The sequence below is a fragment of the Ailuropoda melanoleuca genome, chromosome 9 (assembly GCF_002007445.2).
Source record: "Ailuropoda melanoleuca isolate Jingjing chromosome 9, ASM200744v2, whole genome shotgun sequence".
NCBI lineage: Eukaryota > Metazoa > Chordata > Mammalia > Carnivora > Ursidae > Ailuropoda > Ailuropoda melanoleuca.
Genome location: NC_048226.1, coordinates 84521189 through 84545586, shown reverse-complemented (window position 1 = coordinate 84545586; position 24398 = coordinate 84521189). Strand labels below are relative to the sequence as shown.

The following is a 24398-nucleotide window of genomic DNA, read 5'->3' as shown; positions in this document are numbered from 1 at the left end:
GTGAGAGTCCCTGTCCAATTCTACCAGGGCCTCACTCCCAACCCAAAGTGTTCGCAGGAAACCCGGCTGCTGGTTTTTAGAGCCACAACAGAGCCGGCTGGAATCAGACTTTCCTACCTCCTGCTGTGTCCCCGCCCCCCAGGAGCTGCCTCATTTGCAAAATGGGAGGATCGGGGACCACCTTAAAGGGTTGTGGTGAGGGATTTATAAAATGATGCAGGCAGAGTGTTTAGCATAAGGCCCGCCCCTGGCGGAGAAAGAGACAATTTTGAAGTCGAGGAAATGGGGGCGCCGGCGGGAAACGGGAGGTGGGGCAGCGGAAGGGGTGGGCGAGGGTTCCGCGTGGCGCCCGGCGGGGTGGCAGCGCATCTCCCACGAGGTTCCGTAGAGGTCGCCCCGCGGCAGCGTGGCTTTCCTCTCGCAGCGCTGGCTGTGCGTGGGGTGACCTGCCGCCGCGGGGCCCACGCAGCGAGGACCTTAGGCACCCCCCTCCACCGGACGCTCCCGCGGCACGCTCCGCCCCGGAAACACGCCCCCAGCCGCCTGGACGCACTTCTGAAAGTCTCTTCCCCTGTTCTGTCCTCTTCGCAGGGTCCGGGTTGCTCGCGGAGCTCGGTTCTCTCTCATCAGCCCTGCGCCCCCTCTCCCCCGGGGCGCGGCGGCCCCCCGGGCGCAGCGATGAAGCGGACCCGCGAGGAGGTGGACGCGACGCTCCAGATCGCCAAGCTGAACGCGGCCGAGCTGCTGCCGGTTGTGCACTGCCTGGGCTTCGGTCCCGGGGCCGGCGCAGCTGCCGGCGACTTCTGCCTGCTGGAGCTGGAGCCCGCGCTGTGCCAGCAGCTGGAGGCCGGGCACAGGTGACTGCCCCGCGGGGAAACGCAGGACGGGGAAACTGGGCCAGAAACGCGCCTGGATTTGAGCAGAGGGCTCGCAGCTGCCCGGAGGCCTCATCTCCAGCGCGCTGCCTTTTTTTCCGAGTCCACGCCACTGCTGGTCCGTCCACTTAGCTGGACTCAGGTGATACCGAGGACTGGTCCAGCTGATCTGGGGGAGGCCCGTGTCTGCGAAAACAAATCANGAGTCCGCGCCACTGCTGGTCCGTCCACTCAGCTGGACTCAGGTGATACCGAGGACTGGTCCAGCTGATCTGGGGGAGGCCCGTGTCTGCGAAAACAAATCAGGAAATAGAACCTCAGTGAAGTTTTGGAGACTTTAACAGTGATGCCAGGAACTGCACTGAACACTTCGCCATTCTGGCTTTAAAATCCAGTGCTTCTATCTCATGTTTATAGAGTTCTCCTTGCCTTCTACTTAGAGTCTACTGAGACAATNGCACTTCGCCATTCTAGCTTAAAATCCAGTGCTTCTATCTCATGTTTATAGAGTTCTCCTTGCCTTCTACTTAGAGTCTACTGAGACAATAGGTCGGACTGTAGGGAATAAGTTGAAAGCCGTTCTAGAGTTGGTCATTGTGGGAAACCCTCAAAACACAGACTCGCTTGGGGTCATTTAATGGAAATCTGAAGCTGTTTTTAATTTTGGGGCAGCTCCACATTTGCTGCAAAGCCATGGATTAAAAAACAGGAGAAGTCTAGAGAATCATTCAACTTTGTACACTCCCAGCTTCTGGAAATAGTAGTTAGGGGCTCTGTTCTGCTTCTCTTCTGCACCGCCTTTCCCCCAACACCTGTATCTTACTAGGTAGTTTGTTCTCTTGTAGATTTCTTTAACTTGAACTCTTCAGGCTTTCAGTTTTCATATTTACTCGTCTGACACTGTTATAATTAACTGGCTAGTCTGCAGATGCTAGCCACAAAGGATCTTTAAGGAAGTGCAAGGGGAGCCTCATTCATTGGTTTTCATTCCAGCTGAGTTGAGGGGGCGGAGTTTAAGAGAGGGCTTAAAGTGTGTGCGGACTCTTTTTATCCAGTTACTATTCATCCACCTGGCAATCCAGAAGGATCTAGAAATGCCAGGGGACGGGTAGTTGCTTTAAACAAAATATTGTAGCATGGATAGTGCAATGTGGAAATAAATGTTGAAGAGTGGGTGTTAAGTGTTGGGACTTGGGACTGTTAAGTGTTATTAGTACTGGGAAACTAAAAAAAAACCAACACCACTTAATTTCACTTAAACTAAGTCTTAATTTTAAAAAGCATTTACACATTCTATTTCAGGTTTTATATTTATTATTTCTTTAAAAGAAGTGAATAGTGTACAGGAGGGTTAAACGTTTTATAGCCGAAACTGCTAGAGCCTATGCCCTTGTTGTAAACACCATCATCTTTGTCTTTAGTCTTTCTTTTTCCTCACGTCTGTCCTTCCCCTCTTCTTTCTTCTTGCTCTTCTTGCACCGGTGAGCCTTGGTCAGAGCTTATGTACTGAAGTTTGTAAAAACACGTTTTTCCTATTTTTTCATTCAGCATTGCAGTTCTCTTTATAAAGTCACAATTTCTTTGCAACAGAGCTGATGGGCAGGCTAGGAGATTCGTCTTTGATTGTTAGGGGATATTAAGAACAAAACAAGAAGGACCACTCTTAGGTGGGTACCAGGACCGACAGCATGATGGTCATTTGGGAGCCTGTTAGAAATTCAGAAACCTGGGTTCCATCCCACACTTGCAGGTTGGGATTCAGTTTTTTAACAAGATTCTCTGTGGTACCTATGCATACATGTGAAAACCATTGCTTTAATGTGGCTTAGGAAATTGACATCTTGACCGAAGCTACTGGATACTTTGTCTTATGCTCTTCCAAGCAGTTTGCATGTAGATGCCACATGGTGATAGTTGACCTCTTGGCCTCTTTGGATCTTTCTTGCCCATGTCAAATTACTTTTCCTCAGTGAGGCCACCTGGTGCCCCTCTGTCTCTCAGTTGGCCCTGCCCTTGCTCTGTGAGCCCAACATGTGTGCGAGGGTGATGAAAACAGAGGCCAGACACAGCCTCAAGATTTAATGTTAAATTCTACAAGCCTATAGGATTTTGGAACTGTTTTTAATGAAGATGTCCATTGATGTCTCAATAAACCATGTATTTTCTCTTCCCATTTTCCTGCAGTCTCGTGATTCGGGGTGACAAACATGAGCAGGCTGTCCTATGCAGTAAAGACAAAACCTATGACTTGAAAATAGCAGACACTTCCAATATGTTGCTTTTCATTCCTGGTTGTAAGACTCCAGACCAGCTGAAGATGGAGGAAACACATTGTAACATTATTCACACTGAGGTACTGTTCTCTGCCTTCTAATTTATAGGAGAATCACAACACATGTGCTAATACTGCCTTTAATTAAAATCTTTAGGTGTGGGGGGCACCTGGGTGGCTCAGTCAGTGAAGCATCTGACTTGGTTTTTGGCTCAGGTAATGATCTCTTTCTCCCCCTCCTCTAAAATAGTAAATCTTAAAAAAAAAAAAAAATCTTTAGGTGTGAAATATATAATCACAAGGGATCTGAAAAGTTCTCTTAATGAATTTTAAAATTTCTCAGCATTGTTCGTTTGGAGTCTTGTGAAGTTGTCTTATTTTCCCTATTTGATTTTTAAGTCCTAGACAAGATGACCATTTTCTGCAACATGGAAAGTTTGTTATTTCTAAAAGTTTTACCTATTTTTAGTGAGTCTTGCCGTAGCTATGTTTTGAAAGGAGACAGCCTCAAACCACGACTCATGCCTTAAGTAATGTTTATGAGGTGAAGAAATCTGAGTTTTCGAGGAAGGTGTGTTTCTCACCTTTGCAGTTGGTTTAGCTCATTACTGCCTCTAGCCATGCATAATAAAGTCTTAATTATTATGGAGACGACTGATGACAGATACCAAAAAGAAGTCTCCATCCTGGCTAGATTATTACTCACGTCATGATCAAAACACAGCCCTTAATTCTCTCGGAATGGCTTTAGGCCAACTACTGCCTTCGATTAGAATTGAAACAAGGGAAAATACTGGGAAATGTCAGTGACCCATGATGTTTCTAGCACAGAATAACTTCCAGTAAATTTTCTATTTTTTTTTTTTAGGGTTCTGTGTTTTAATTGTAATTAACTAGAAATAGGGGTAGTTCAGTCTCTTGTAAAAGATGTTATTTTTTCATCGTGTATCCGTTTTGTAGATGTTTCTACAGGGGTGTAACAATATGAGAGTACCTCTGACTCCTCCTTATGGGAATTCTGTGCCCTGAGACTGGGTAAAGTGTAACAAAGATCTACCAACTAAAGTTTTTTTGTTTTGTTTTTCTTGTTTTTATTTGAGAGAGAGAAAGCACAAGGGGTGGGGGCAGGGGAAGGGCAGAGGGAGGGGGAGAAGAAGACTCTCCACTGAGCAGGGAGCCTGTTGCAGGGCTCGATCCCAGGAGCCTGGGATCATGACCTGAACTGTGGCAGATGCTCAACTGACTGAGCCACCCAGATGCCCCCAAAGATCTACCAGCTGAAGTTTTAATCTGTGGTTGTACTTCCGATGCCTGGAAGGGCTAGGTGAGGAATGCACATGGGCAGAGCAGGCTGCTGCTGATAAAATAGTAGTGGATACCAGTCTCCGGAGTAATAGAGAATGGTGGGGTCTGTGGCAAATTGAAGAGCACCAGCCCCATGTAGGTGGGCGGCCACGACTTGGCCTTGTGGGAAAGCAGGCCCAGAGCTGCCAAATCTTCTGACTTCTTGTTTTCAAGTCAACCTTGACATTTAGATCTTGGGACAAAATTTCCTCTAATAGTTCCATGTCGGCAACTAATTTCAACTCTATTCTAACTATCCCTTCCGCACAACACAAAGCACACACCAACATCTGTGCTTTGGATATTGCCTGCCAGCTGTCAGTTTGTGAACTGTGGATGAAATCAATCTTTTTAGTTTGGTCCTTAAGCTCCTCTTTTTGGAATCCTTGGATTCAACAGCATCACCATCAGCTCTGGGGCTTGTCTTGTCATTCAAGCCTTGTACTAGCTTGAAAGTAGAAGCATCCCCTGACCTTGCATTTTAGAGCTGGAAGGCACCCCACATATAATCCAGTTCAGCCTTTTTTCCTTATGTGAACCACTTACTGGGCACCTACCAAGTGCTAGACACTGGCAAGTCTCAGAGGTTGGGGGGATAATGGATATTCACCCATCAAGTAGCCACTGTCAACTGGGTTGCTTTGAGTGATGAGTCCCTCATTCTTTCACAGTAAGGAATTAGCTGCAACTCTAAATAGTAGGAAGTTCTTGCATTGAAGAGAAGTCTCTCTTCCTTAACTAGATTTTGACACCGTAAGCAACATAGAACAAGGATACTCCCTCTCTCCTTTAACATCCCTTCATTATTTGAAAACTGTGATCATGACTCTTCTTTATTTTTTGTTTTTCAGCCGAAAAATATTCATTTTCTATTGTTTCCATCAGGTTTGCAGAATGCTCACCATCCGATCATTCTTTTTCTGGGCATACCTTAGGTTCCAGAGTTCACTTGAGATACTGAGCTCAATGACTGGCTCTCACTACGTTGGCAGTGTCTTCTTCATTGGGGTTTGAAAAGATCTTCCCGTAGATACCCATCCATTTGCTTGAGATGGCTGAAGGGTGCCTTCTCAATAGAAAGCAGATTACCTGGCTCTCTTTCCTTCTTATTGGGAGTGGAGGAATCAGTTGAGATTTTGTATGAAATTTTATTTTAGAATGGCCCCTAAAAGGTTATACATTTATATTTTCTAGATCTTTGGTTTTTCTAATAATTATTGGGAATTAAGAAGATGCAGACCTAAATTAAAGAAGCTAAAGAAACTTTTGATGGAAAATACCTACGAAGGACCCGACAGTCAAAAAGAGAAGGATTCAAATCATTCAAAAGTAAGACTTATTTTCATTTGAAATTTAAAAAATGGAACTGTAATTAGAGGCACTTGATGGTGACATTCTTACTTTTAGTGTTTAATTATGAAAATTTCAAATATACCCCAAAGCGGAAAGACCCCCATATATTCATCTCTCGGTTGAACATTTATCAATATTTTGTCAGTCTCATTTCTTCTGTCCCCCTGCTGCTTTCTACTTTTCTTTTTTCTCTTCTTTTTCAGGAGTACTTTAAAGCAAATCCTGGATATCATGGGGTCATTAATAGCTAAAAGCTTCACATGTTCCTAACTATGGAATACATTTTTTAGAAGATAAATTAATTTTTATTTAATTAAAAATTATAACTAGGGACTCTTCAGAAAAGACATTATGGAAATGGAAAGTATTCTTATTCTCGTGAAAATTAACAGATTCCTGGAAGTACGGAAAAATATTTATTTTTTTACAAGCCAAGTAAAAAAATTCTCAAGTTTTTAATGTAGTTTGGAATTATAGACCCGCACGGGCATTCTGAAGACCATATTTATGTTCTCTTTTTCTCCATTGACTGATTTTTTTTTTCTTTTTCTTGTTCTTTTTTTGGTAACCACTTTATTGAGATACAATTTTGTATATCAGACAGTTCACTCATTTTAAAGCGACTTTAATTCAGTGGTTTTAGGACATTCACAGAGTTGTGTGGTCAGTCACCACGATGATGTTCAGAACATGTTCATTACCCCAAGGAAAACCTGTACCTTCTGATTTTAACTGTTACCTTCTAATCTTATCTTTCCCTGCTTCCCTCTCCCACTTAGCCCTAGGCAACCTCTAATCTACTTTCAATCTCTTGATTTGCCCTCGATTTGCCCCTTCTGGGCATTTCATATGAATAAAATCATATGATATGTGACCTTTTCTGACGGGCTTTTATTTTTTATTTTTTTTTAAGATTTTATTTATTTATTCAACAGAGATAGAGACAGCCAGCGAGAGAGGTAACACAAGCAGGGGAAGTGGGAGAGGAAGAAGCAGGCTCATAGCGGAAGAGCCTGATGTGGGGCTCGATCCCATAACGCCGGGATCACGCCCTGAGCCGAAGGCAGACGCTTAACCACTGTGCCACCCAGGTGCCCTACTGACGGGCTTTTTTGACTTGGCGTGATGTTTTCAAGGTTCATTCATGTTGTAGCATATATCAGTAGTTTATTTCTCTTTATTGCTATAAATGGTCCATTTTATGGATATACCATATTTTATTCATTCATCAGTTGAGAGACATGGGTGGTTTTCCAAATTTTGATTATGATGAACGACACTCCTGTGAACATTCACATACAGGTTTCTAGTGGACCTGTGTTTTTATTTCTTTTGGGTATGTGTTTAAGAGTGGAATTGATGGGTCGTACGGGAACTCTTAATAACTTTTTGAGGAACTGCCAGACTGTTTCCAAAGTGGCTGCACCATTTTACATTCCCATTGTATGAGGACTCCAATAGCTCCACCTCCTTGCCAACACTTGTTATCGTCTGTCTTTTTTATATCAATACCAGTGGATTTGAAGTGATATCATTGTGGTTTTCGTGTGCATTTCCCTGACGACTGATGATGTTGACATCTTTTTACGTGCTTCTTGACTATTTTTATTTCATTGAAAATTGTCGAATCTGGAACTCCTCTGTCCCGTCACTCAGTTATTTGTCATTGTATTACTGAGTCGTAGGAGTGTTCTTTACGTAGTGTAAATACGAGTTCCTTGTCAGGTATATCATAGGCTCCTATTTTCTCCCATTTCTGTAGGTTGTGTTTTCACTGTCTTGATTTAAAAAAAAAATTGTGATAAATGTACATCACATAAAATTTACCATTTTGACCATTTTTATGTGTATGGCTCTGTGGCATTAAGTACGTTCACACTATTATGCAACCACGACCACCATGCGTCCATAGAACCTTTCATCTTCCCCAAGCCGAAATTATATACCCATAAAACGCCAACTCCCCAGGCTCCCCTGCTCCTGTCCTCTGGCAATCACTCTTCTACTTGTCGCCTCTGTGTATTTGACTATCCTAAATATCCCATACAAGTGGAATCTACAATATTTGTCTTTCTGCATTGATGATATTTCTTTTTTTTTTTTTAAAGATTTTATTTATTTATTTGACAGAGATAGAGACAGCCAGCGACAGAGGGAACACAAGCAGGGGGAGTGGGAGAGGAAGAAGCAGGCTCCTAGCAGAGGAGCCTGATATGGGGCTCGATCCCGCAACGCCGGGATCACGCCCTGAGCCGAAGGCAGACGCTTAACCGCTGTGCCACCCAGGCGCCCCTACATTGATGATATTTCAATGAAGTTCAAAAGTTTTTCATTTTGATAAAGTCCAATTTATCTGTTTTCTTCTTTTGTTGCTTGTGTTTTTGGTATCCTATTGATGAAACTCTGGCTAAATTGGACATCACAAAGATTTACCCCTATGTTTTCTTCTTAGATTTCATGTAGTAATTATTACATGTTATCAAAAGAAATTGAGCTATAGTATAAATATTGCCTTAACCTGTTCCATGTGTCTATCCTCCCAAATTCAATAGGTCTAAAAAAATATTCTTCAAAGGCCTTAAAATGTGGTGTNATTATTACATGTTATCAAAAGAAATTGAGCTATAGTATAAATATTGCCTTAACCTGTTCCATGTGTCTATCCTCCCAAATTCAATAGGTCTAAAAAAATATTCTTCAAAGGCCTTAAAATGTGGTGTTTTTTTTTTTTTCTTGTTTCAGTATACAACTGAAGATTTGCTTGATCAAATTCAGGCAAGTGAGGAAGAAATAATGGCTCAGTTACAAGTTCTAAATGCCTGTGAGATTGAAGGTAGCATTACTCACCATACTTATTAATGATGGAATTAGGCATCATGTGAGAAGGAAATTTACGGACATCTTCATCCCATTGCATACTATCTCTTTAATCTTCTTTTGGGCTTAAAGCTCATGATATTTATATTTTTGGGTGTGGGATAGAGACTATAAGTGATCCTCACATGAAAAGGTCCAACTGTGACCAGTGACTCCAACCACTCCTTACAGGGCTTTTTCTTGAGGCACATTTGATCCTAAGTGTTGGAAATAAAGTTTTAAATTATGGATGCCTGCTGTTAATTGCTATGGTATATGGGTACCATGAATGTCGAAGTTAGAAAACAATGGATTTTAATGCAACCTTCTGCATTTTTCACTTCTTGCCTGGGGATGGACAAAATTTTGGTATGTGTCGAGGAGTACCTAGTTTATTCCTGGTATTTTCTCAGATTGACATCACACACTGCCTTTATGTTGCCTTTATTTTTCAGAATAACAATGGTAACATTCTCCCTTGGAAATGGTGGATTTGTAATTGATCTGTTTCTCCAGGGGTGGTGGTAGTGCCTTCAACGATCAGTTGGCATTTTGTGATCTTTTGCCAGAATAGGGAAAGGTATCTTGATGCCCAGCCTTTATCTTGCCATTGGTTCATATCATACTTCTGAGTCTGTTGACTCTTGAGTGACCTAGGCTTCTTTATGAGCACAAGAACACCTCTGTAAGACAACTAGATAAGAGTTATAACCATGGCAGTGCCCCAGCGTGAAGATCACTGTGGGGGATATCCAACCTACAGCCTTCACCTCATTTGTACAACGTCCTAATGAAATCACTGTACCAGCTACAGGTTTCCACATTTCCATTTAGATTGACAAGATTATTCTGAAATAATTATTAAAGCACTTGAAAGAAATCAGTGTGAGTCCTAGGTAAGGTACTATACTTGTTTTCCCTCAAGACACAATTCGTAATGATTAGGAGAAAAGCATAAAAAGAAGTGTTGCTTATAAAGAAAGCTAAGACTTCTAGTGTCTCTTTTTTGTACTGGGCAAGAGCACATTGCTTCCTTATCAATCTATTAATCAATCAATTTGCTTACAATGGCCTGTGTAACTATGACTTTGGGAATTTGTAGGTTATTGGAGGATTCTTGAATTTGATTATGAGATGAAACTTCTGAATCATGTAATTCAGCTTGTGGATTCTGAATCTTGGTCTTTTGATAAAGTCCCTCTGAATACATGCCTTCAGGAACTTGGACCATTGGAACCAGAGTAAGTATTTTAATCACTGTCCCTCCAAACTTCCTTAAAGGAAAGAAAATTATTCCCCTGGGTGGAACTAAACATGGGGCATAGACTATTTATATTTTGATACCTTACAGAAATTTTTAAAATAACATAACCAGGAAGGACGTAGGAGTTTGGGTCTCTGGACTGAATAAATGTGCATCATCTCTGTTTTTTTCCTACCTTAAAAAAAATCTAAAGAAATACTGATGTGTAAGCTGTCTTATGATGATAAATGTATGCTCACAGAATTCATGAAAAAAATATTTAGCGTGGTCCTGGCACATAGTAGCTTCCCAGCATATTTTAGTTAGTCCTACTGTGAAATTTTACGTGGCAACCAAAATCACTTAGTATTTCAAATCTCAGATGTATACCTTATGTTTTTAGTTAGCAGTGGGGTTTAAGATATAATGCATAAAAATGTATTGATAACGTCTCAAAGGAGTGTGTTAAATTTTTCAGGGAAATGATTGAGCACTGTCTTAAATGTTATGGAACGAAATACATAGAGGAAGGTAAGATTTGGAACGTATTTTAACTTGTATGTGTTAAAACTGGTACTCCTTTCTGACGCGCGTGCCTGTGCTCCATGGGCTTGTGGGAGGTGAGTCGTGTGTAATGTTTTCCGAGAAATTGCACTGGGGAGTGTTGAATCGTCAGAAGACAATATGAAGCTACCTTCCTCTCAGGTGAAGTTTATTTCGCGTTGAGTGCTGATAAAATATGCAGAGTAACAGCGCAGATGCTGCTTCAGAACGCGGTGAAGTTTAACCTTGCCGAGTTTCAGGAGGTGTGGCAGCAGAGCGTTCCTGAGGGAATGGTAACTAGGCTCGATCAGCTTAAGGTAAGGGGAGCGATGGCGGTTGCCACCATAACTCAACGGGGTCACGCTGGTTACTGGGTGACACGAGCTCTGTATTGCCACTGAATTTGGAGCCACTTTATTTTCCTAGCCACCATTTCCATCAGGAGCAGACTGTACCGTCAGTCCGCCACTAGTTTTGGAACGTTTCTGTCACCTCAGTGAGATCCCTCAGGTCCATGACAGCGAATCCTGCCGCCCGCGTGGTGTCTCGCACCTTGTTGCGTTTCTGTTTCCACCAGCACTGTTGTAGCCCAAAGCGCCCTGTTCGTCTGGCTGTGATGAGCAATGGTGTCCCTCGGCGGGCCCTCTGCACGTGTGATTTCGCCCACCTCCAGTCCATTCTCTGCTGTGCTGCTAGAATGACCTTTGAAAAATGCCTATCAGATTAAATGAATGTCGTGCTTAATGAATTAATGGCTGCCTATAGCATTTAAGATAGAAAATCCAGGAGGACATCTGGGTGGCTCAGTCAATGAAGCGTCTGCCTTTGGTTCAGGTCATGCTCCCCAGGTCCTGGGATTGAGCCCTGCCTTGGTGGGCTCCCTGCTCAGTGGGCAGTCTGCTTCTCCTTCTCCCTCTGCCCCTACCACCTGCTTGTGCGAGCTCGTGTTCTCTCTTTCTCTCTCTCTCAAATAAATAAATAAAATCTTAAAAAAAGAAAAGAAAATCCAGGATTCGTATCTCGGCCTGCAGAATACTTCATCATCTCCCCTGTAGCTCCGTCTCTTCCTCGTCCTCTCCTGCTCACTGCATACCAGCCTTCTTTCAGGTTTTCAAGATCATCAAGCTCTCTCCTACCTTAGGACCTTCACACAGGCTTTTTGTTCTAGAATGATCTTCTTTGTAATTTCGCCTTGCCACTTCCTGTTCAACTTTGAATCACTTCCTCAAGGAGGCTTTTCTTTTCTCTAAAAAATACCTCCTGTTTTACTTTGCCGGAGCACCCTGTATTTTTCCTTCACGGCACTCACTGCTTAGCTCTGGGGAAATGTTTAATTATGTGGGTTTCCCACTCTCTACTGTGATAGAATTTTGTTAACTCTTGCTTGCCAATGTACAGCATTCTGCCTGGCGTGTAGGGTATGCTCAGTCAGTATTTGTTACGTTGTGAAAGGATTTGCTCAATATTTAGAGTTCCTTTTATGTCTAGGCACCATGCTAGATGCTGAGGAGAAAACATCACACCACATGCTGTCAGGGTCCTCAGCCTGGGCTGTGGTGATGGGGGGTGCACATTACATGTATAAATCCTTTCTTATAACATAGAGTGATCTGTGTCATGGAAAGGGCATGTGCAAGATGTTATGGGAGCAAAGAAAAAGGACTTATTAATCTGGTCGATCGGTGATGATTTTCTAAAGTCGTGGCTGTTTGAGCTGCTGAGTTTGACAGGATGAACTATGAACCCTCTAGATGGAAGGATAGAGGTGAGAATTCAGGAGAGCGTGTCCCAAGGCATGGAGGGACACAAATTAGGGCAGTGCTAGTAGGAATGCATGACTAGAGTAAAAGGTGCTTTGTGAGTCAGTGAGGGACACTGTGGTCTGTGCTAAGGAATTTCATTCCTATTTAGAAAGCTTTAGGGGCCTTTTAGTGACATTGGAAGAGCTACCTGACGAATTTTGCCTTATGGAAAGAACACTATGACATTGAGCATGGTTGGATGGAAGGTTGGCTAGATGATGAAAAAAGGAGAAATCTCCAGGCTCTCTACAGTTATGTACTCCTAAGAAAGTACTAGCCAAAGAATTAGGTGATAGAGAATGGATAAGGGAAATGTTGAGGCCTCACAGTCCATAGGTTTAAGTGACCATGTAGGTATGGGATTTGAATAATGGAATCGAGGATAATGCCCAGGTTTTGTGGTTTCCTAGGATAATAGGACTAGAGCAGTTCTGGGTAACAAACACAATGGGTTCATAGATAGGTTTGGATATAGAGTTCTTGTGCTCGGAAGAGTAATTTGAGTTGAAGATGCATGTATTACTGTCATTAGCAAGTAAGTAGTGTTTGTACTCCTAGGTTTAGTCAAGGTGAATCAAGCCACTCAGGACAGTGACAGTGAGACAAATCGAGGGATCAGGATTGGAACCCATGGAACTGCAGCATTGAGTTAGGAGGAAAATAATGAGAGGGTGATGTCAGCGATGGAGATTCAAAGAGGGAGGAGGCAACATTAAGAAAGAAAACAGGGTTAGCAAATCCAAGGAAAGGTCCGCCTAGATTTGGCAATCACAGGTCATTGGTGACTTTGAACTAGAGCTATCCTGATAAATTGAACAGCGGAAGCCAGAGTGTAGAAGGGAAAAGGAGAATTCACTGTTTAATAGAGCTCTTTTTATGAAAAAGGCTATTGAGGGTCTCTGTGTAGTTTGTGTAAGTTTCACGTAGCTGACATGTTGAGCGGCTTGGGCTCAGCCAAACCTAAAGGTAAAATAATGAGTTGTATTTAGACACTAGACCATTATTTTAACTGCCCTTTTTCATTTCATTTTTTTTAATAGGGTTTAGCCTTGGTGGATAGACACTCAAGACCAGAAATTATATTTTTGCTAAAGGTAGATGATTTGCCTGAAGATAATCAAGAACGTTTTAACAGCCTATTCTCTCTAAGGGAAAAGTGGACAGAAGAAGACATTGCTCCATATATTCAGTAAGTAATTTACTAAAGTGGATTTTGAGGGTTCTTTTTAGAAAGAGTAGCATAGCGGTTTTAAATTTATTTTTAGGACATTTTTTCTTTTTCTTGAGTATTCCCTGAGGACATGTCTTCCTTTGAAACTTTTTCAAGTGGCGGCTGTCTTCTCTGTCATTCTTCACAACTTCTGATCCTGGAGGTGGGGAATGTGTCCTCTTTCTTCCTCATGCTACCTCTAAAACCACTTCTCTGTCCTCCTCCCTGCAAAACCAGCTCTTCGAGGCCCAGTCAGCCAGCATACCCCACTATGGCTCTAAAGCAAGCCCTCTCTCTGACCGTCACCTCCTCTCTTTCCTGCTGCCTTGCTTTAACGTTTTGGTAGATGCCAGATTGCAGAAGAATGACCTTAGTTTGTTAGCCACTGTTTAAAGGACCTCAGATGTACCAGTGCTGCCACCTTTTCACTGTGTCTTAGCGCTCATGTCCTTTCCTCCCTTTACCCAGGTTGGATTTCCTGCTCAGGGTCTTCAGCTTTTATCGTGCATGCTTTGCTCCTATGGTNGGTCCTTTCCCCCCCTTGGCCCCCCCCCCTGAAAAAAAAAAAAAAAAAAAATTCACAAAGATAAAAATCCAACTTTTCTGTTTACTCTATGCCTACACGTGGGCAGGTGGCATTTCCTGGAGAAAAGGCACAATGGAACTTGCCAGTCCACTTCAGAGCTTGAGTGGTACTTTGCAGGGTCTTTGGCAAAGCACCGTTTCCTTATGAAACTTTCTACCCTTGGAGCTCACTTTTCATGTTTTTGCTTTTCATGTCATCAATACCTCCTTTTTTCTCATTTCTTGAGAAAATGGAAACAGATGAGAAGAGACAAGGACAACTTCTTTCCTACCGTTAAATCTTCCACCCTCCTTGTATCACGTCCACACACACTCCCTTTGCAGTCCTTCCTTTATAATGCAAGAACCGTCCCTGCTCCTAAGGCCAATCTTTCTACACTAGATCCATCCCTCTGGCCTTATTAAAGACGCACATCCTCTAGTTATCCCTCTCTCCCTTGTGTCATTGATGTCTCCCTACCTGCCTGATTATTCCCATCAATACATGGTATTCGGTAGTATTGCTCATTTCAGAAAACAACCACCTACTGGACCCCATAGGACCCCATACCCTCTGCTCTCCTTCACAAGAAATTCCTTTTAAAAGTTTGTGTACTCATTTACTCTTCTTTGTCTCCCATTGTTTCCTTAACCTGTTGGCATCCATCTTGCTACATTCCGTGGTCAACTGTCTATCCTTGTTTACTTGGCCTCTTAGAACTGTTGGACACTGTGGACCACTTCCTACTTGAAACACACCGTTTTTGTCCCTTCTCTCCCAGGGTAGCTCCTTTTCTGTCTCTTGCTCATGTGTCCCTGTTCTTTCCAATCTTTAAATGTTTAATTCTTGACCATCTGCTTTTCCATTTATATTTTTTCCCTTGGTACCCTCATCTAAGCCTGGATTTAAACTTAATAACTTCCTAATTTTATCTTCATATTCACTCATTTCCCTGAGTTTCAATTTCTCTTATCTAGCTGCCTAATGAACATTTCCACTTGGATATCTAAGAGGAATTTCAAACCTGACATGCTCACGACTGAACTGTGGTTATGCCTTGTCCTAACCCATCTTCCTCTTCTCAGTAACATCACCACCATCAGTACATTTACTCAACCAAAAAGTCTGGGATTCGTACTTGTCTTTTTCTTCTCTCACTCCCTGGTTCAAACTATGAGCAAATCCTAATGGATCATCTAGTACCTGCCTCTGAATTGGTCTCCCTACTTATATTTTTTCCTCTTCTCCTATTCCACTTTTCAAACTTTCTATTTTGGAAAATTTTAAACATTCCAAAGTGACAATATAACATAATGAACCCATCATGTACTCACCACTTAACTTCCATAATCATCAACTCATTGCCTCCATTATTTAAAACTTAGATCACATTCTGCTTTTCTATTAATTAAAACCCTCCTAGTCACTTCCCTTTATACTTAGAATTAAATCACAACTCATCTCCACATTCTTGAAGGCCATGTATGACCTTGGCCTTGCTCCCTTCTCCAGCTCATGTCCTTTCATTCTTCCTTCACCTCATATGTTCCATTCATAGTCTTTCTCCTCTTTGGGGGTATAGAAGACAAAGCTAAAGTTCAGGGAGGGTGGTTAACATAAATAAGCACACACACGTAGCCTAGGATCCAGGGTCTCTGTGTCTAGACCTTTCTATAACACCTGGCTTGTATTTCTAATTTGGAGGCTGTGTGATATAATGGAAAAAAAAATTGGACTTAGATTTTTTTGTCCATGAAGACCTGACAGCAGAGTTTGGTTCCATCCTTGACTACCTGAGCCCCATATCTATGTGACGTTAAATAATACATTACTTTTACTCTTTCTGTGGTTAAATGAGGTAATACATGTAAGGTACCTAGTTTAATTAAGGCTTAGTAACCACTCCCTACCCTGTCTTTCCCACAAACACATCCTCATGCTTTGTGGAAAGATGGATTTAGGCAAGAGAGATCTAAATAACTAGCACTGTGAATATTATGTTCTCTAACATATTCATGCTATTTATTTATTTTTTTTATTGTTCCCACAGAGATTTGTGTGGAGAGAAGCAAACCATAGGTGCATTACTCACTAAATATTCTCGTTCTTCAATACAAAATGGTGTTAAAGTTTACAACTCAAGAAGACCCATTTCTTAAAAGAACAACAGTCTGTTCTTTGGGACTAAAGTTGCTTCATAAAGTTGATGGTTATAAGAAAAAGATTCTTTTTTTTTTTTTTGTAGAGTGATATATTTTATTTTTTTTCCTTTCTAATATTTTTTATTATATTATGTTAGTCATCATACAGTACAATCCTTAGTTTTTGATGTAAAGTTCCATGATTCATTACTTGCACATAACACCCAGTGCACCATGCAATACGTGCCCTCCTTAATACCCATCATCAGCCTATCCCATTCCCCCACCCCCTCCCCTCTGAAGCCCTCAGTTTGTTTCCCAGAGTCCATAGTCTCTCATTGTTCATTCCCCCTTCTGTTCTGTCATGGATTTTTATACCTGCTTCCTCATTGTTGTAGAAGTGTTGACTCTTCCATGTCTTTGCCCTTGGTGGACTTTTTTCCCAGGGAGCTTCTTTGAAGATGGAATGGGAATGCAAGAAAAAGATTCTTGCATATATTTGTATTCCAGATTTTAAAAAACAGCCTGCTTTGGGGGCGCCTGGGTGGCACAGCGGTTAAGCGTCTGCCTTCGGCTCAGGGCGTGATCCCAGTGTTGTGGGATCAAGCCCCACATCAGGCTCCTCCGCTATGAGCCTGCTTCTTCCTCCCACTCCCCCTGCTTGTGTTCCTTCTCTCACTGGCTGTCTCTATCTCTGTCAAATAAATAAATAAAATCTTTAAAAAAAATTAAAAAATAAAAAACAGCCTGCTTTGAAGCATTTTTCTCCTAACCCTAAGCATTTTGAAACTACTACTCTTTTTCCCTTAAATGTAATAGGATATTTCTGTATCTTTCAAGCTATTTTTTCACTATGCATACAGTGTAAACAAGGACAAAAGAAAGTGTCATTTCCTAAATTTAATATCTTGAGTCTATATGTTTTATTTATAGAAGTGTTGCCTTTTTTATATTTAAAATTGCATTCCTTTAATTAAGATTTGACATTCTAATCATTAACAAATTTAAAGGCTTTTTCAGAGAACTAAATAGTAATAGTTTCCTAGAAGAGAAAGTATTTATTCACTTAAATGTCATTTCTCAAGCGATTTCCCCTCTATTTTCAACATTCTACCAAAACAAGGAGTCACTAGATCCTCTCTGTTATATAAATTAGTCGTTTGCATTGATGAAATTGGCTTGGTAATAGCTTCTGTGTTGCCATCTGACGTTCAAGTGCACTTTGGGATGAAATGGATTTGATCCTCCACCTTAGGTGAAGAATACTAATAGAGCAATTTATAATACCCTAAGGGAGAAAACTGACATGGGTAATACTGGAAAACTACAAGTAATGTCTAATGGGTTTTGGAATGCTTGATAAAGTTCCTTTATAGCTTTATTTTCCTGATTTCTATTCATTTTGACCAAAGTTCAAATTAATTTTAACTTAACTAATAAACTTGTCACCAGGACAGTTTGAGGGGTTAGGCCAAAGATAAATCTGATCCAAGGTTAAAAAAAAGTGTTAATAGGTAATCTACAATTACCTAACCAATATTTAACTGTTACTGAAATTTACAACTGTTTTATTCTCTTATACATGAACAGCAAATGTCGATGGCTTCAAAATAATTGTCTTTTTAATAAATGTTTTGTATGTATGTGAAATTATTAAAAAAAAAAAAAACACCAAAAAACTGAGGCAGCAGTACCTAGTGAGGACTCTGAAGTTTGAGTTAGACCCTCTGGGGTCTAATTACATGTTTCACGGCTTCAATCATTGGTGCCCAGTGAGTTCATGGTGTCCATTCACACAGCAAACCAGCGGAATCCCCCCTTCTCCTGGTTTCACGTATCCCTGGTTACTAAGACCGCCACCAACTTCCCGCCCCGCTCTTCGCAAACCGCTATATATTTCCTAAATTTTAACAGTTGTCTGTCTCCCAGTACCTGCGAATGGAAAAGCAAAGGCAAAACCCCCAAAGTTATCGTGCAAGCCCCACCCACTGGCAAAACTTCCGGCTCCCGCCCTCGCCGCCGTCCCACTTCCGCTGACGTCGGAGGTCAGAGGTGACAGGAAAGATGTCGGCTGTCTGTGGCTTTGAGGGGTTGAGGAGAGGAGCATCTTCGTGACAAGCTCACCGGAGACGGCTAAAAGGAGGCGAATCGCGGGAACAAGTTTGAGGCCCTGGGGGGGTGTGGGCGCCGAGGGAGCCCTGGCCGCGGGGCATGACTGTTGGGAGCGTGGAGGAGCGGGGAGTGGGAAGTGCCGGAGGCTGGTAATACCCCGCAGCCCCCCGGGAAACCGGGAAGCCGAGCTCGGTGGGAGCGCTTCATGCCGCCAACTGGTTTAGAGCCCGCCAGAATGAACAGGAAGAAAGGAGACAAGGGCTTTGAAAGCCCAAGGCCATATAAATTATAAGTATTTTTTCGTATTCCTTTCCTTTTCTAGCTTTTGTTTTTATTAATTGTATTTTGTGATTGCTTGAAGCTGCCTTGGTGAGCCTGGGAAATCTAGTGGGAAATTAGAGCCCACTCACTGTAATGGAAATGCCGTTTGTAGGACAGTATGTATGGTTTTGAATGGCAGTATTCATTCGACAGATTTAATGTCCCTTGCGGGTGAATAAGTGTTTCTCTTAAAGTACCTAGCCGTATTTTTATACAAAGAAATCTGTTTTCGTGGCTGTTACTTAATTTACAACATGCAATTACCTTAATTAAGAGGATTGTAAAATAAAAGATAAAGTATGATTGTTAGCTGCCTAGAACTTCTTCTTTATACTTCGATAGAATTATGTTTTTATTTAAATAATAGCAGTATTTCCTTTTTCAATATACAACCCATCAGGTCGTCTGCATCAACAACATAAACTTCCAGAGAAAATCTGTTGTGGTAAGTATATTCTCAACAATTATAAGCAGTAACAAGTTCAAACACCCTTTACAGTATTTAGAAACTTTCCCTTCCAGATGACTACGTTTCAAGAGTAGGTAAGATTTAGAATTCAGATCCGTGTGACTCCAAGGTGCATAGCCTTGCTGGTATACTGACTGCCTCAAGTCTCCCTTCTTTCTCTTTCAGTCTCTCTCTCTTTTTTTTTGTTTGTTTGTTTGGTTTCTGGATTAACATTTTAGTCTTTAATCTGTTGTGGAATATGAAAGTCTGTATTACCAAACATTTTAAAATTGAGCACGAAACAAGAATAAGCCTACGGTGAAATTTCTTCTGTGAAAAAAATTAAAGTTAGCGCTCTCACTGACTTAAGTTGGCTGCTAAGAGGCCAATTTTGTTTTCCGATTCTTGGCTGACCTGGTTTAGGAGCATTGCTTTGTAAAGGTTTAGGTAAGGTGTTTGAAATCTAATAAACACCACCCCTTCCCTTTGATATGTATAGATGGCATATGTAATCCATTCTGGGAAAGTCCTTGGCTGCGAGTACTTAATTTGGGGGAACCTGTATTAAAGAGACAAAGTCTTAGCTGCCTTTATTTTTTGTTTTGGTTTTTTGTTGTTGTTTTTTGAGGAGTGGCAGGGGTGCTGATGGCATGAACTTCCCTCTGGAACTGTTACCCCTGTGTGCACATGTTGACTCAAGATGAGCTGTATAAAAAACAAATAAATAAAAAAGTAATAAATAAAATAAATAAATAAAATTTAAAATGTAAACCTATTATAGGAATCTTAGAATCCTTGAACAAGGTTCACTAAGTCCCATCTCCTTATTAAGGAATTTCTCTATCAATATTCCCTGCATATGATTATGGCTGACCCTTGAACAATGTAGGGGCTAGGGGTCCTGACTCCCTGCACAGTCAAAAATATGGGTATAACTTTTGATTTCCCAAAAACTTAACTGCTAATATCCTACACTTGACTAGAAGTGTTACCAGTAACGTGAACAGTCGATTAATGCATATTTTGCATGTTTATTATATGCTGTATTCTTGTAATACAGTAAGATAGGGAAAGAATGTGTTACTAAGAAAATCATAAGGAAGAGAAAATACATTTATGGTATTGCCCTGTATTAGGAAAAAATCCACATATAAGTGGGCCTGTGCATTTCAAACCTATGTTGTTCAAGGGTCAACTGTATTTACCTTGTACTTCATGGAAGGATATTTTAGATGTGTCATGTTGTATTAATTGGGTAGGGAAGATATGAGAATTAGGGAGTTTAGTTAAGAAGTTACTGTAATAATCTTGGGGAGAAATGATGAAGCCCTGAATGAAGATAACATTAATGAAAGTGATATAGAAATAGAGTTGACATGAATGGCTGAATTATAGTGAATGTTTATTGATTATATTCTATGTATGAGACATTTCTAAGGTTTTATGTGTATTACCTCACTTACTCACAATAACCCCATGAAGTAGACACTATTTTCATCCTAATTTTTAAAATTAAAGCAGCTAAAAGACTGGTGACTAAGTAACTTTCTTAAGGGCATAAAGATAGCAAGTAATGGAGCCATTTTTTAATCAAGGATGACGTAAGAGTCACCTGCAGCTCCTTTCTGTCTGTTGTTCCCCCTCTCTACCTCCTCTGCCCCTGACAAAATAATAGATGGGAAGGAATTACAGATGATTCTTACTAAGAAAGTTAGGAAGGAGTTGTGAATGATTTGGGGATTTCCCACTAAAAAAAATTGGTTTAATGTTGAATGGATTAGGGTCCTAGAAGGAAATAAGCAGCGTATTTATACAGGTTAATTGAGGGAAAGTTATAAAAGGACTATTTAGAACAAACAGGGTTAAGAGAAACCAAGAGATGGTGGGGCACACTAGGTTAGCAACAAGGAACAGTTAACACTTCTAAATGTGAAAGAAGAAAGGCAGAGGTTACTACAGTATAATAGACTATAGTAGCTTTGGGAAGAGTCACCTTATAGGAGGTGTGGCCTTTGGTGGAAAAATGAAGCTACTGCCTCCCTCAGCTGGGCAGCAGGGAACATGAAAGCATAGATGTAATGAGCTCACTTTCCTTCTGCTCCGGTTTTCTCCTCATGCTTCCCATTTGACCACCCCAGCTGGAAGCTAAAGGCCTAGTGGCCAGTTACCTGGGGTATAGAATGGAGAGTGGATTAGGAGGGTCAAAAGGAGACTATCTAGAAGAGTCTACCCAGTTGCCCCCAAACCATTCTTGTTTTTTGTTGAGATGAAAAGTTAGCTTTCCCAACCCAGGGAACCGAATGAAGTCTTATCCACTGTTGCAGAGGTTGACCGTGGCTGACTACCTATTTTTGTAACAAGTTTTATTGCAGTACATCCACACCCTCTTATTTATATATTGTCTGAAGTGCTTTGGGGCTACGCTGGAAGAGTTGAGTACCTGTGACGGAGGCTGTGTGGCCCACAAAGCAATTTACTGCCTGACCCTTTAGGAAGTTTGCCAGTCCCTCACCCCATGAGTTCATGTAGGGATATGGCAGCTCAGCTCTACTCCCACCTAAAGTATTAGCTACCACCAGTATCTTTCATCCAAAATAGTGAAAAGAAAAATGATAAGAGAATGTGGAACTTAATTGCTGCAGCCCCTGCTTTCTTTAGCTGGTGTCAAGGCCAAAGTTGATAAACACAGCTTCCTTATTCTTCCTCCCATTCCATTTTTCCTTTTCCTTCTGGCATTTCGTTGGTTTGACCTAGACCTTTATTCCTGTAGGTACTGCATCCTTGCTTGTCCTGTCTTTGTTGGGTTGTTGCACTTTTCCATTGATTAGGACTATTGGTCAAGTGAGCCCTAAGAGACATTCCGTGAATCCCTTTGGACTGCAGATATAATTGTTGTCCTTACTGTATAGCAGAACCTGAGTTTCTGTTTGATAATTGGGATTAGTCATTCCAGTCAGTATAGTGACCTCTTACTCTGCCTGATGGTTTAGTGACATGAGGAACCCGAAGTGGTCAAGGGACAGTCTCAGCTTCCAGTGTAATGGAACCATGACTATGTGCCCTGGTGGATGCATTTTTCTACTGGCCAGTCATACTGAACGCAAGGTCACAAAGACAGCAAAGATTCCTTCAGTGGTTTTTTTTTTTGGTGTAATAGTGAGAACAGTCACTCCAACTTTTATCTTTTGGTTTGCAGGTCTATTCTGGCTATGGCAAGATGACCCTATATATTGTCCACTAGTTAAAATAGCATCCTGTTGGAGGTCTCTCAATTGATGCAGTAACTGATCCTTCAGCAGTCAGTCATGCCAGTGCTTGAACAAGATAAAACCAGCAAATTTTGTGTGTAAGAGCCCATCACCACACTTCCCTGTACAATTAGAGGCATGTAGAGATATTACAATGATATATAAGGTTTTCTATAAATATGTTGTGGTTTGGGAGGGAAAATCTAGAATATGTCTACTCTTGTAGGGACAAATATGTTCTTGATGTGAGCTGTCTCAGGGTCCTTATCCTACCAAGTGTCTGGTCCTCCCAATACCTTATTGGACGCTTAGTATGATCCTGTGCTATTAGTAGTGGGCACTCAGCAGTGGGTAGCCAGATCATCCTTGGTGGGGCAAGTCTGTATTGTTGGGCTCATGAGCCTCCATTCTGTCACTATGACCACTTCGTACATTGGGTAGGGTGACTAGGGAAAGAGTCTACAATATCTACTGTATCTTGCTAGTTGGTTTTGGGTGGTCCTTTCTGCTGTGGATACCCTCTGATGGTCATTGATGTGATAACAACATGGATATTTTTACATTGTACCCATTCTGAGAAATCCATCCATACACTTCTCCTACCATCTTCCTGTTTTCAGTCTTTTAGTTTTGTTCTTACCATGGTCCTGACCAAACCATTAGCAATTGCCCGTGGATCAGTGTAGTTGTATACTTCAGGACATCTCTACTTCTACAAAGAGTGTAGAGCCAGAACTATTTCCCAGTGTTCTGCTGGCTGTAGAACTTCTTCCACTCCTAATGGCTTTTCCTTTCCACTTCCAGCTGGTAGTAGCATCCTCTGTGCTTACTCCTAATTCGAGCTTGTGCTTTATCCTGTTAGCTGAGCATGGGGAACTCTCCATGACACCACAGGTGTAGATTGAGGGAGAGGTAGAGAAGCAGTGGGAGGAAGTTTTATTGGATTCTGAGCACTGCTCATGCTGTTGCCTGTACTTTATGTACCTGTTGGGCCTGGCTCAGATGTGTTGTCTCCATTTAAAAGGGGAAAACTGCTGCACATGCCCAGTTTTATTTTTCAGAGCCTTATAGTACTCTCCATTTCATCATGGTCATTTCAGGTAACAGTCTTTGGGAGTCCCATGGTCATGTGTTGAGTTTCTCCTGAAGGGCTTAGTAGCAAACCAGTAGTTGCTTTGCAAATGGAATGTAGTTGGTGACAGAAGAGTCTGTGGCCTTCCTCTCAAACTTCAGGAATTTGCACTGTCACTCTCCTGGAAAAAGCCAGAGTCTATAGAGTACTTCTGTCTGCCATGGACATTTCCAGTGCCATTGGATTTGCTGAATCATAAGGCCCAAGTGTCAGGGCAGCTTGAACCACAGCCTGGACATGCTGTAGGAGCTTTTCTTGGTCTGGACGCCTCTCAAAGGTGACAGCTTAATAGGTTGCCTAGTAAGCAGTATGCCCAGATGTATGTATTGCCTCCAGAATTCAAAGAAGCCCACTACGTTTTGTGTCCCTTCTTCCTCCCCTTCCCCACCTTGGTGGGCAGTACAAAATGAAGCAAATTATCTTTCATTGGAAAGGAGTATTTTCATGTGCCTCAGAATACTGGGACCTTAGAAGCTTTGTTAATGTGATAGGCCCCTGAACTTTGATGCGATTTAACCTGCATCCTCTGCCATCCATATGTTTTTTATTAAAGCATTTGGAGAACTTCCTCTTCCCTTCTTGCCAGGTCCAGTTAGCATAATGTTATCAATATAATATACTAGTACAATTCTTTATGGGCTATCTTGGAATCAAGGGACTTTTGGACTATGTTTTGATTGAACAGGAGAATTGGTATAGCTTTTAGTTATTAGGTGACAGTGAAGGGGTTCTGCTGTTTTGAAGAAAACCTGTGTCTGATTTTTTTTTTTTTCCTGATAAGAATTGGGGCGGGGGGGAGCATTTGTTTGATAAATACTTTCAATACTAGTTACCAAGAGCTATGGCTGGTTTGCTGCAGTAAAAATACTACATCTGAAACTGTGGTTGTGATTGTCAGGTTTGTGATAATTCAACATCATTCTCCAAAACCTA

At 41.5% G+C, this 24398-nt stretch overlaps 2 protein-coding genes across 5 annotated transcripts in view; both read left to right on the top strand.

Annotated features, from left to right (window-relative positions):
• Positions 1-267: 267 nt before the first annotated feature.
• On the top strand, positions 268-16407 carry DSCC1 (DNA replication and sister chromatid cohesion 1). Of its 2 annotated transcripts, XM_034668562.1 has the most exons (10): positions 268-308; positions 592-857; positions 3060-3228; positions 5686-5820; positions 8587-8677; positions 9803-9941; positions 10422-10474; positions 10649-10803; positions 13329-13477; positions 16114-16407. In XM_034668562.1, exons 2-10 carry the CDS (start codon positions 679-681, stop codon positions 16220-16222), a joined length of 1179 nt encoding a protein of 392 aa, XP_034524453.1. In that variant the 5' UTR covers positions 268-308; positions 592-678; the 3' UTR covers positions 16223-16407. The 2 variants fall into 2 exon arrangements, with proteins under 2 accessions (XP_034524453.1, XP_034524452.1); XM_034668561.1 differs by lacking the exon at positions 268-308 and having other exon boundaries at positions 324-857.
• Positions 16408-17854: 1447 nt separating this feature from the next.
• Positions 17855-24398, top strand: part of TAF2 (TATA-box binding protein associated factor 2) — a 90976-nt gene continuing 84432 nt past the window's right edge. Inside the window, exons 1-2 of one of the 3 annotated variants that reach the window (XM_034668557.1) lie at positions 17855-18604; positions 19028-19082. In XM_034668557.1, the coding sequence (XP_034524448.1) occupies positions 18522-18604; positions 19028-19082 (138 nt within the window). In that variant the 5' untranslated portion in view covers positions 17855-18521. The remainder of the gene's footprint in view (positions 18605-19027; positions 19083-24398) is intronic. The other 2 variants (XM_034668556.1, XM_034668558.1) reach the window with 2 other exon arrangements.

Excerpts from the sequence above, each read along its gene's own strand:
- DSCC1 (XM_034668562.1), top strand. The coding sequence starts at position 679 with ATGAAGCGGACCCGCGAGGAGGTGGACGCGACGCTCCAGATCGCCAAG. Across the intron at positions 10,475-10,648 it reads AACGAAATACATAGAGGAAG|GTGAAGTTTATTTCGCGTTG; the intron begins GTAAGATTTGGA and ends CCTTCCTCTCAG. Across the intron at positions 10,804-13,328 it reads CTAGGCTCGATCAGCTTAAG|GGTTTAGCCTTGGTGGATAG; the intron begins GTAAGGGGAGCG and ends TTTTTTTAATAG.